This window comes from Perognathus longimembris, chromosome 23, assembly GCF_023159225.1.
Source record: "Perognathus longimembris pacificus isolate PPM17 chromosome 23, ASM2315922v1, whole genome shotgun sequence".
Lineage (NCBI taxonomy): Eukaryota > Metazoa > Chordata > Mammalia > Rodentia > Heteromyidae > Perognathus > Perognathus longimembris.
In genome coordinates this window covers 31,712,692-31,725,308 of record NC_063183.1, presented here as the reverse complement: position 1 = coordinate 31,725,308, position 12,617 = coordinate 31,712,692, and the positions used below count along the sequence as shown (strand labels likewise).

Genomic DNA, 12,617 nt, shown 5'->3' with positions numbered 1-12,617 from the left:
ACCAGAGGTGGTAAGGGAGGGGATTTATGCTCCTGTAGAGGAGCCTGAACTTGGACTGTGCTGCTGTGTGGGAGACGGAAGGACAGGGTGGACTCACTCCTCAGCCATCCTGGTATCCTTCAAGACGTGGACATAGAGGAAGAGTGCTTGCTCATGTTTCCCCATGCGCCCCAGCAGGAGAGCGCGTTCTTCTAAGAGACCTAGGAGGAGAAAAGGGTACATAAGCACTGTCGCCACTGTTATGCAAGGAAAGGGCAGGGAATTCACTGCAAGAAGAATGAACACCAGGGAACCCAAAATTACGAAAGGGCTGAAAAACAGGCTCTGCTGGTGGTGGGGAGACCAGCAGGAGGGGGGAGGGCACATAAGAAGGGTGAATGAGGGTGAATATGACCAAAGTATAGATAGACCATAAACCCTTTAGAAACTTGTAACCATGGAGAGGGACGATAAGGAACAGATATAGAGGAGGTGAGGTTGATGGAATATATTGTATGCATATATGGAAATGTCACAATGAAACCCACCCTTACACATGTATAATAAAAAAGACCGCTTAAAAAAATGGCTGGATTAGAAAGAATAACATTATGTCATTTGCAGAGAAATGGATGGACCCAGAACAAATCACGTTAAGTGAGGTAAGCCAAGCTCAGAGAGACAAATGGCGCATATTCTCTCATAAGTAGAAGCTAGATCTAAAATGCATGGGGACATGACAAATTATACAGGACTCTAGCATTCACACACAATGAGACCAAAGGAGGATACTCTTAGGAGAGGAACACAAAGGGGCAATGTCCATGTACATCTGATCATACAAAATAATACTTATTGAAATGAACTCCAGGAGATGGCAACAAAAACAAAAATAAAAAAATAACTGGGGGCTGGGAATGTGGCTTAGCAGTAGAGTGCTTGCCTAGCATGCATGAAGTTCTGGGTTCAATTCCTTAGCATCACATAAACAGAAAAAGCTGGAAGTGGTGCTATGGCTTAAGTGGCAGAGTACTAGCTTTGAGCAAAAAGAAGCCAGGGACAGTGTTTAGGCCCTGAGTTCAAGCTCCAGGCCTGGCAAAAACCCCAAAAACTAACAAAACTGGGGTAAGGACATACAATAGCCACATACAGAATAATGCCCTTGCCAAGCCAGGCACTGCAGGGGAGGGAAGCCAACACTTGGTCTTGGCACTGACAGCTTACACATCACACAAATTTGTCTCTTTCAGATCAGACAGTGCCGTCTACAGAAAGTGCTGAGCAATGAACCTGGCCAAGAGCATGTTCCAAAGCAGTAACAGGTTACAACCTGACTACCCTATCAGTTAGCAGTGGTTCCCACCCACAGAAACTGCTGTTAGTCATAGCGTGGAAGTGTCCCCCTTCCAGAGGGGACAAGGCGGGAGCACCGGCAGTGATACTGGCTTCTTCCCAGGCCCACCGTGGTGGGAGGGTGAAAAGGGAAAGACACTCTGTACTACATTCCGCTCAAGTGGCTCCGGTCCTAAGCCGGACACTCACCATCAAAAGGGAAGTCACAGATGAGCCGACCTGGGTCGTAGTAGCTGGAAATCTCCAAGAACATGAGCAGCTTCTGCCGGTATTCTCCCAGCTCGCCTTCTTCTTCTCCAGCAGGAACAGGGGTTTTGCCTTTCAAGGGAACCAAGCTTGAGGTGAAAGAACGCTGAGGTGAAGCCATGTGGGGTCATCAAGAAAAGTATGGGGAATGGGTCAGTGATGTCACCCCTGACCAGAACGATCTCCACAGTGGTTTCCAAGTAGGGACTTTTTTTTTGGGGGGGGGAAGTGGGGGAGTTTACTTTATGGTCCCAAAATAACAGCTTAAGAAGTTTAATGAAAGCAGGCCAAGTAGAGAAACCCTGGCAGGCCAATCAGTTTCTCATCAGCACAGCTGCCATCTTGCAGACAGATCTGTTGCGTGTGTCCTCCTCCAGGGAGGATTCTCAGACATCATGTCCAGATCCTGACAAAGGCTCATTCGTGAGTTTCACATGGCAGGCCTCGGTCACTCAGTGCCCCCGAGCAGAGAACAGGGAGGCTTGCTTCCTCCAACCACACACGGCACCTCTGTGGCCTGTGCCACCCGCCTTCCAGTGGGAGCTGGTACCTGCGGGGAAGGACAGGAGGTACTCCTTCATCAGACCTTGCACCTTCTCGCAGTACAGCTGGATCAGGCAGTTGTGGAACTGGGAGCCTGTTTCCTCCCAAACGTGGATGATGTGCTCCTGCGGCAAGACGGAGGGCCGTCAGGTTGGTATCCTCCACTCTGGTCCCTGGCCTCCTGGTCTACCTTTCAGTCTTTTTTTTTTGGCCAGTCCTGGGCCTTGGACTCAGGGCCTGAGCACTGTCCCTGGCTTCTTTTTGCTCAAGGCTAGCACTCTGCCACTTGAGCCACAGCGCCACTTCTGGCCGTTTTCTGTATATGTGGTGCTGGGGAATCGAACCTAGGGCCTCGTGTATCCGAGGCAGGCACTCTTGCCACTAGGCTATATCCCCAGCCCCTACCTTTCAGTCTTAAAGCATAACAGGTCCCACCCACATAGCCCCCGGAACGGCTCTTCCGCTCTTGGCTTTTGTTCAGCAGGGTCTCCCTAGGCGGCCAGGATGGCCTGGAATTCGCGGTCCTCGCCAATTCCAGACCGATGACCATGTGCCACCACTGTCAGCAAGAGCGGGGGAAATCTCACGGCGCACCCAGCAATGTCAGGGAGTGATGCTCTCCATTTCCAACCTCAATTCCTTTAGCTCATTTTATCCTAGAGTCCTTCAAACCCTTACACTGACCCATGTAGTTAGGCTAAACGTTTGCATTCTGGTAAGTAAAACCTGTTTTGATTTTCCTGAGGTGCTAGCTGAGTTTGACTGCATAAATGGGTCTGCCTTTTTTTTTTTTCCCTAAATCATTGTTCTTTTATTCCTCTATACTTAACTCGCCTCAGATAGCATCATCAACAACAGCATTTCTAGCTTGGTTTCCTTCTCCAGAGAAAATGGAACTTTATCTACATTTTCACCAAACCCCAAGTGATAGGAACCCCTAAAATTCGAGCTGCCTGACAACTGAATCATATAGTTGTGAAGGCCAAAAAAATACCTTACCAGATAAGGAATAGCCAGACCCTTAAAATTCCCTTTTAAGAAGCTGAGCACTTGATCTCGTGGTAGAGACTCCACCTCCGGGAGATCTTCGGTAAATATCTGTCAGAACAAACCCGAGTTCGAGCAGCAGAATCAACAGACTGCAGCTGCGCCAAACGCACGTGCGCGAGTGGTGGGTCACACAGGCACTGCTGAACAGGCCGAGGGTACAAGAGGGTACCGGTAACTCCTGGCTGTGGGGCTCTTGGTGCCACACACACAAGGCACCCCACTGTGCTTCCCCCCCCCCACCCCCCACGTGCACTGCCGTCTCTCCAGCTATATCACACCAAGGGGCTTCACAGCCTACCTTCAGACCATCTTCCGGGAAGTCTCTCAGCACCCACATGGAGTAGGAAAAAATCAAAAGCAGGTTTTCTGTGCCTGCAGGGAGAACGAGAGACTCGTCAAAGGTCTGTCCAGGACAGGTGTGTAAGTAAGCGGCCTCCGAATGCATGTGTGGACAAGATGGCTGTTCAGGCACCGGCTCAAACACGTGCCACTCAGGTTCCACACGGCCCTGCCGAGCTGGCCACAGGCCGGTCAGCTGTCATGGTTTGGCCTCTCAAGGTCTTTGTGGCAAAGCGGAGGAGGTTAGTTGAACACGAGGGAGGGCGGGAAGGAGAAATGGCCGGGGACCGGGTCCAGGTGGCAGAACTGTCTCGCATGGCTTTCGCAAGGCGGGCTTACCCAGGTGCTGCAGGTACTGCACGGTCCTCTCGTGGCCTTTCAGGGGGGAGTTGGCTTTCTTGGACTGGTCCACCAGCACCTGCAGAGCTGGCCACAGGGCCGAGAACAAGGGCATGAGTCTCTTCATCTTGAGACTTGGCATCCCATCATCGGGCCACAGCCCTCCTCCCGTCACCTTTCTCGTGGAGCCCCTTCTTCTCGTACAGGATGATCAGCTCGCTGTACTTGTGGGCCTTCTTCAGCACGTGCTCGCTCTCCTCGATGTGGCAGTGATTGTTCTCCAGGCGCAGCAGGGGGGCCACCAGGGCCACATTGGTCTGGGGGAGGGGCACAGAACCTCAGTGGAAACTGCTTGCTGGGAGGTCCACCCCTCCCTAGCCCCCCTCACCCCTCAGCCCTGGCTGAAAGGCCAGTGATGTAACTCGGGGGCTTTTAAAGTATCTGCGTTCTTTTGCACAATGCGTCTCCATGTTGGGGGGGGGCGGAGACACTGGAGAAATTATGAACCCCAATCTTACCAGGGAAGAGCAGCTAGTTGTAAGATTCTGGATGATGATCTTACCTTATTTTCTTAACTCCACAGACTCAGCTGCTCCAAGCCAAGGGGAGGTGGCTCCCCTCACTCTTACTAGTGGCAGGTCCCCCCCCCCTTTCCAGTCCCGGGGCGGGGGAACCAGAGTGTTGAGACACTCACGTGGAGGTAGCACTTGAGCAGGGTGGTGTCAATGATCTGCAGCAGCTTCTTCTTGGATTTGATGGTGGGAGTGCCTTCCATGAGCGGGGAGGTGCTGGACTGGTGATCAGAGTCATTCAGCTTCTTCACCAGCTGACTTCGTTTCTGCCAAGGCCAAAAATGAGGCAGTGGTCTCGGCCAGCACCAAGTCCTCCTTCCTCACCTGAGCTACTGGGTCACTCAGTATCAAGACGGCAGCTCATGCTGCCAGCTGGATCGCACACTGGCAGTCAATCTTTATCAGAGACCAAAACTGGTAACTGGCAAATTGCCACAGATTAATGACGATTATCTATTAGTTTTATTTTGTCTTTGCAGTGTTAGGGGTTGAATCCAGGGTCTTAGGCTAGGTAGAGTTTATGTTCTACCACTGAGTTCTACTCCCAGCCTTCTATTTGTTTTTGAGGTTAGCTTTTGCCGACTCTCAAACTCCATGTGCCTGGATATGACAGCTATAATTCCAGCAACTTGGGAGGCTGAGATGGGAAGATTATGAGTCTGAGGCCAGCTTGGACCATATAGAGATAACCAGTCTGAACAACTAAACCTTAACTGTGTGACAGTGGCTCATCCTGTCTACTCAGGAGGCTGAGAAAGCCAGCCTGGGCAGGAAAGTCCATGAGATGTTTATTTTTGACCAACTACCACAATGTCTCAAGCGGAGCTGTGATTCAAGTGGTAGAGGGCTAGCGTTGAGCACAAAAGCCCAGGGACAGTGCCAGGCCCTGAGTTCAAGCCGTAAGACTGGCACACAAAAAATAAATTAAATGAAAGCTTCATGAGTGGAATCGTCCACTTTGTATTTTTTTGTATTTGGCAAAGCCTATGGTCTTGTATGCTTTGCTATCTCTCTAGCCCATTTCTGATGCCAGTTGAGCTCATACATCCCCAGAGTCAGTGAAGTCCAGGGAAGAAAGTGTGTTCAGATACTTAAAGCAAAGACACTGGCAGCACTGGGAAATATTTCAGGAGCCCTCCTCTCTTGTCATGGGGGCTGTGCAGTATGCACGCAGAGGCAAGTCTGTGTGGTCCTTGAGGGCTGCCAGCCACAGCTGGCTGCTCCACATCTGGAGCCTGACATCAAGAACGTGCCAAGGTACTGTATATGATTGTGGTTCACTGGGTATTGTATATATGCCTACCTGATCGAGGGAAGGGAAAGAAAAACTAGGGTGTAAGATATCACAAGAAATGTACTCACTGCCCTATTATGTAACTGTACCCCCTTTGCACAACACCTTGTCAACAAAATTAAATTAAAAAAAAAAAGAAAGAACGTGCCAAGAGCAAGCACCAGCATGCCTGAGCAGACCTGCAATCGCCCAACTGTGAGAGGCAGGCAGCGGAGGGCGGCAGTATAATTTTCTAGCAGTACTTGTAATAAATACTTCTACTGGAAGACTCCTCACACAGGTCTACAGAATACTGAAGAAGAGACATTCCTACGGTTTCTGGGGACAGAGCATATAAACAATAGCTTTCTATTCCGGAAACTGTGGGCTACAAGGCTTTCACGAGAAGACGGTTTAAGTTTTGACTTGCAAGTTTCACTTATCTCTCCATACCAGTAAATTAAAAGGAATTAAATCTAAATATCCACCTCCAAAACAACATGGTAGGGGGCTGGGAATATGGCTTGGGAGTAGAGTGCTTGCCTTGCATGCATGAAGCCCTGGGTTCGAGTCATCAGCACCACATTAACAGAAAAAAGGTTGGAAGTGGTGCTGTGGCTCAAGTGGCAGAGTGCTAGCTTTGAGCAAAAAGAAGCCAAGGAGGGCTGGGAATATGGCCTAGTGGCCAAGAGTGCTTGCCTGGTTTACATGAAGCCCTAGGTTTGATTCCCCAGCACCACATATATAGAAAATGGCCAGAAGTGGTGCGGTGGCTCAAGTGGCAGAGTGCTAGCCTTGAACAAAAAGAAGCCAGGGACAGTGCTCAGGCCCTGAGTCCAAGGCCCAGGACTCGTGGGGAAAAAAAAAAAAAGAAAAGAAAAGAAACACATGGTACACAGAAGTATTTACTGACAAAGACCTTCACAATACATGGCAAATCTTAAAAAGTAAGCTATAAAACAGTACACAGTTTCATATCCGGCTATAAAAGCTACATTAATTTTTTAAAAGTAACACATAATACATATAAGAAACTAAAAGGACGGGCTGGGGATATGGCCTAGTGGCAAGAGAGCCTGCCTCGTATACATGAGGCCCTGGGTTCAATTCCCCAGCACCACATATACAGAAAACGGCCAGAAGTGGTGCTGTGGCTCAAGTGACAGAGTGCTAGCCTTGAGCAAAAGGAAGCCAGGGACAGTGCTCAGGCCCTGAGTTCAAGGCCCAGGACTGGCAAAAAAAAAAACAAAACTAAAAGGACAGTACTAAAATTTTAGTTATTTATCTCTGGTGGTCATTATAGTAGATTAGTATTCCTGCTTCCTATTTTTCTGTTTCCGTGAAAACAGTCATTTCCTCCCTAGTTAAGTGCATTGAGAAAAGGTTTGTATTAAAAAACCTTGTTCTTTTCTTTCAACTGAAGTGTACTCTGAAGTTCTTTTAACTGCTTATTGTGAGTTTTTTTAGGAATTGAGTGTTTCTTGGTTTGAGATGTGGTATGAAATATCTCAAGGTATCCTTAAGTTGCAAAGGTAGCAGAAAGAAGCAGTGTCCCACACAGACTTCAAAAGCACTCATGCAATGTCCACAGTTTCCCACTGTAAAGAAACAGGCACCGTAACTTCCAGCTACACTCTACCATACGCCTGTGTTCTATCTACCTGTGTCAGATAGTCAATCAGAGCCAAGTGAGCCTTCTCCAACTCAGCACCAGAGAGCACAGGCAGTGGGTTTGGGTACTGTAGCTGCTTCCTGTAGTCTGTGGGCAGCAGGTCGGGGTACAGGCCCATCACATGGGTGGGATCTACAAGAAAGGTAATAAGCATCATTTGTCTATGAAGGAGCCTGACATTCAAGGTTAAAATGTAACCTATTACTATCAGAAAATAAGTGCCAGGTTGAGTTAAAAAAGAACAAGTCTAAGTGCAGACGAGCTCAATGAGCTGCATACTCACTGATCTGAACACTCTGTGTAACTGTTAAAATTTCACTGAAATGTTACAAAATAGCATGATCTATCTTCTAAAACATAGGCATATGTAGAATTAGACCTCAACATTTATCAACGTTCTTAAAAATATGGGATTAAAAATGTCGTCAGTCGGGGCTGGGGATATAGCCTAGTGGCAGGAGTGCCTGCCTCGGATACACGAGGCCCTAGGTTCGATTCCCCAGCACCACATATTCAGAAAACGGCCAGAAGCGGCGCTGTGGCTCAAGTGGCAGAGTGCTAGCCTTGAGCGGGAAGAAGCCAGGGACAGTGCTCAGGCCCTGAGTCCAAGGCCCAGGACTGGCCAAAAAACAAAACAAAACAAAAAAATGTCGTCAGTTGACAACTGATATTCCAGTTGATAACAATGAAGTAAAAAACATCAACATATACACTAAGAACATTATGTAAAAAAGAGAATGTTAGCTGGGGGTCAGTGGCTCACGCCTGTAATCCTAGCTACTCCGGAGGCTGAGATCTGAGGATCGCAGTTCAAAGACAGCCCCTGCAGGAAAAGTCCGTGAGACTCTTATCACCAATTAATGACCAGAAAAAACTGGAAGTGGCCCTGTGGCTCAAGTGGTAGAGCTCTATCTAGCTTTGAGCTGAAGAGCTCAGGGACAGCGCCCAGGCTCAGAGTTCAAGCCCCAGGACCAACAAGAAAAAAAAATGTTAAAAAAAAATTTCAGGGCTGGGGATATGGCCTAGTGGCAAGAGTGCCTGCCTCATATACATGAGGCCCTGGGTTCGATGCCCCAGCACCACATATACAGAAAATGGCCAGAAGTGGCGCTGTGGCTCAAGTGGCAGAGTGCTAGCCTTGAGCAAAAAGAAGCCAGGGACAGTGCTCAGGCCCTGGGTCCAAGCCCCAGGACTGGCCAAAAACAAAAAAACAAAAACAAAAACAAAATTTCAGATAATAGGCCAGCAAATGTATTTGTAATATATATGGCAAGAGGTTAATTTGCTAATGATACAAAACAAATTCACAAAACTGCTAAGAAAATGTTAGACTTCACTTGATAAATGGGTAAAACAACTGACAATAATATAAAGTAGGAAAGTATTCTGCTACAGAAGAATCTACTATCAAAGTAACTGTCTCTCTTTAACTCATTAAAATTTACTGGAGTTCCACAGATGCTGAGATGTAATGATAAAACGCAGCAAGGGGCCTACATATCCCCTCCCAGCTGCCACTGCATAAATAACTCACAGTGCACCTACACTGCACAACACTGTGCTATATTCAACTGGCACTTAGTATCTCTGCGCTTCAGAATTCTGGATGAAAACCCAGTTCTACCAACGAGAAGCTGACATGGGAGACTTGGGACTTGGAAGTGAGACGGTGGTCTCCCTCCTCATACTGAGTGACTAGCTCACTGGTGTTGGCAGCCAGACATGGCATGCTCCAGTGATCAGTACCAGCTCTGTCTGCATGGAGAGGTACTTGCCCAGATACAGCTGTGGGGCTGGAGCAGTGGAAGCAGCAGCAGCTGGCTGAGTTCTAGGTTATAGCAGGTATGTGTGCATGTGCATGTATGAGAGGACAAAGAGGTGTGTTATCCATAACAATGCAGTTTGGGAAATAATGCATAATTCATTCAATAGCAGAATAAAGAAGGTATGTTTAAATCAACTGCTAAGAGAATTATGAGGTCATTACAAATTATAATTAAGGAAAGTACATAGCAGTAAAGTAATGAAAGTTCCTGAAGGACATAAGTTATGATCATAAATCTGTTGAAAGGTATACATGGAGAAAAAATGTGGATGGGGATGAAACAAATGAAAGCCCCACCCCCAAGCCCCACCTGCCTGTTGTTACCTGTGCCAAGCTTTGCAAAGACCTGCATGGACTCATCAAAGCGCTTCTGGCAGAAGAGATTGAAGGCGTACAAGTTCTTGATGTGATGGATTTGTTGTTGCTTTTCACTATCTGAATCATCTTTCATTTCCTAAGAAATCAAATAAGACAAAACTCACTCCACAAGTATTTATTCAGTCCATTCTAGGGGAGACGGGGAAAGATGGAGAAGCTTCTGCACGCCAGAGACACTGAGGACGCGCAATCAGGGGCCACCCTGGAACACCAACAATGACATGAATGAAAAACTGGCCAAATCTGAATAAAGTCTAGTTTAGTTTGAAGACAATACGGGATGAGAATGACGGCAGAAGCACCTGTCACCACAGCCTGAGTGGGGGTTGAGGAGGAAGTGACTGGAGTTAGCCACAGCTGGGAACGCGACGCAGGGAGGGAGGAAGGGGGGGCTCCTGACGGGGCGAACAGCGCAAGCGCAAGCACCCACAGTGACGGAGAGCCTGGTGGGCTCCATGGACGGCCAGCACAGCGCACAGCAAAAAGTTCATCAATGAAGCTGTTACGAGCCCTGGTTCTCTTGTTTTCCCCTTATATCCTCTTTGATTAATGTTTACCAAATTTATTTTCTCCCCTCCCTACTTCCAATCTCTCCTCCACCCTTCTCCTGTCCCTTTCGGAGAGCAACCATTGTTGGAATACAGCTGCACTCAGCCCCAGCTCCCCACCTGATGCATAAATGGGAAGAAAGAATATTAAGCTGTTAAAGTTAAATGCCCCAAGAAAGAAATCATCAACGTGAGATATTAGTGGTATCTGAAGACTCAACTTTTATCTTAAATTATACATTCAAAAATTAACACTGCTCTTTAAAAGCAGTCACCACATGTGGCTACCCATAGTGACTTTAAAAAAAAAAAAAAGCCAAGCGTGGTGGTACTTGCTATAATCCCAACACTTGGGAGAATGAAGAGCTCAAGGCTTCAACCGCCCTAAATGCTGAGATTAATAGTCATGGATTATCATGTGCAGTGCGTAAGGGAGCTTGAGAGGCTGTTATAAAAGAAGCAAGCCTGGGGCTGGGGATATGGCCTAGAGGCAAGAGCGCTTGCCTCGTATACTTGAAGCCCTGGGTTCGATTCCCCAGCACCACATATACAGAAAATGGCCCTTCGAAGTGGCGCTGTGACTCAAGTGGTAGAGTGCTAGCCTTGAGCAAAAAGAAGCCAGGGACAGTGCTCAGGCCCTGAGTCCAAGGCCCAGGACTGGCAAAAACAAAACAAAAGAAGCAAGCCTGGCTCCCGTGCTTTAGTAGAGGGAGAACTGTTGGCTGGCTCTTGGAAAGGCTCTTGCTATTCCTCTCCATGCCAGATGGTGGCACAGCGAACCGGCAGCCTAAACATGGAGCTTAGATTATGCCACTTGGACTTTGAACCTCCAAAAGTAAAGCTAAACCTCTTTTCTTCCTAAAAGTAGTCTGTGTCTAGCATTTTGTTATACTAATGGAAAGTTAATACAATAAGGCTTGTGCTTGGATGTAACAACTGAGGCAGTTTTAGGATGTCTAAAGAAGTCTACTTATCCAAACCCAGGGTCTGCTGTGTTAAGAGACCTGAAAGGCCATCGACTTCAATTCAACCAGACTGCATAGGACATTCGTGACTATCACCTTATATTAATGTCTGAATTGTCTTTCACATTTTCAAAGCCATGTATCAAATAAATTACTTTACTCCCATTAATTCTAGAAGATACTATTGTAACTGGCCTTCATTCTACATTTGGATAAATAAAACAGTGTGAAAAGGTAGAAATCACTTACCTATAAGAATGTTTTTCAGGTCGAGACCCTTAATTGAAGCCCCCTGACTTTAGTTGAGGATGTATTTTACTAGTCCCAACAAAATACAAATGTCTACAGCAAATTCACCTCATCTGAGAATGAGGAAGGCCCATTCACACCCACACTGGAGACACACTTACTGCAAGCTGCAGAGCCAACTCGAACTGCTTGTCTTGAAGAAGCTGCTGGATCTGGGTGGCCATGGGCACAGGAAGGAGTCTCCAGACGAAATGATTGCTGGCCACATAGATAATGTTGGATCTGGAGGCAGGATTAAGGACACTTAGGTGAAGAGCGCATGTGCTTTTGAGGAGGCAGGTGACTTTTGGATCATGTGGTGGCTTCCAGAAAAGAAATCCCTTACCCCCCTGAAGTGATGAAACGGGGTCTTTGCAGTTCAATGCTCTGGACCAGAAGCCTTGGCTCAAATGTCCGGATCTCTACATACCGAGGCAACACGGCGATGATATATGGAGGCTGGTGCTCTGTGGGAGAGAATGTGCTCAGCCCGGGCTCTGGACGGGCTGAGGTTCATTTGCCCGTGCTATGGTGCACTGAAGTGAATCTTCAAACACCACAAGTCACACACCAGGCTTGGGCCCTACGCTGTGATACACAAAGGAAAAAGCACTGTTTTGTCTCGGGGTGGTGGGCTACATGGTGAGAGCCTGGGCTACATGGCAAGATCCCGTCTCAAAAAATAAAAAAGAACAAGGTAAATATTGCTTTGCCTGAGTGATGCCAAGAGAAATCTGCTTAAAAAAAAAAAAAAAAAAAAGATACATCGGGTGTTACTGAGATTGGATCCCACGTGACTGTCTCCACAAAGAACTGGAGCAAAGGGTCATGTGTCCCTTGCTCACGGGTCACACAAAGCCAGGCCTGACAAGGCACACAGGGAGAAGCTGGTGACAGAACTGTTTCCTTCCCTTACAAAGGCCAGGTGGAGGGCAGATTCTAGCTGCCCCAGTCGCATTTCCAGTCAGTAACCCTGCTGGAGGTCTGTGCAGGGAAGAGACACAAAGCTCCACTTATTGCTGTAAAGTGTCAGTGCCCAGTCAGGCAGCAGTTCTGGGGGGCATTAGGGTGCCCCATCATTAATGCTGCTGTGAACAGGACTTGCAGCGGGGGGCGGGGGGGGGGCGCGAGAGTCCTCTCTGCAGCTCTTTCGCCACGTGCAGACATACTATCCTTTGTCTTTGCTTCTGCTTCTGCCTTTGAGGACGCAGCCCAAAGGCCTCATCCGACACCACACCGGTGCCCCG

At 47.8% G+C, this 12,617-nt stretch overlaps 1 protein-coding gene across 1 annotated transcript in view; it reads right to left on the bottom strand.

Moving 5' to 3' along the window:
* The window catches only part of Vps39 (VPS39 subunit of HOPS complex), a 35,630-nt gene that overhangs the window by 3,986 nt on the left and 19,027 nt on the right, over positions 1-12,617 (bottom strand). The window contains exons 9-20 of the mRNA XM_048332888.1: positions 11,717-11,837; positions 11,493-11,613; positions 9,516-9,645; positions 7,356-7,498; positions 4,544-4,687; positions 4,025-4,166; positions 3,850-3,936; positions 3,470-3,543; positions 3,121-3,219; positions 2,129-2,246; positions 1,522-1,650; positions 98-200 (exon numbers count right to left, since the gene is read on the bottom strand). Coding sequence (XP_048188845.1) covers positions 98-200; positions 1,522-1,650; positions 2,129-2,246; positions 3,121-3,219; positions 3,470-3,543; positions 3,850-3,936; positions 4,025-4,166; positions 4,544-4,687; positions 7,356-7,498; positions 9,516-9,645; positions 11,493-11,613; positions 11,717-11,837 — 1,411 coding nt within the window. The remainder of the gene's footprint in view (positions 1-97; positions 201-1,521; positions 1,651-2,128; positions 2,247-3,120; positions 3,220-3,469; positions 3,544-3,849; positions 3,937-4,024; positions 4,167-4,543; positions 4,688-7,355; positions 7,499-9,515; positions 9,646-11,492; positions 11,614-11,716; positions 11,838-12,617) is intronic.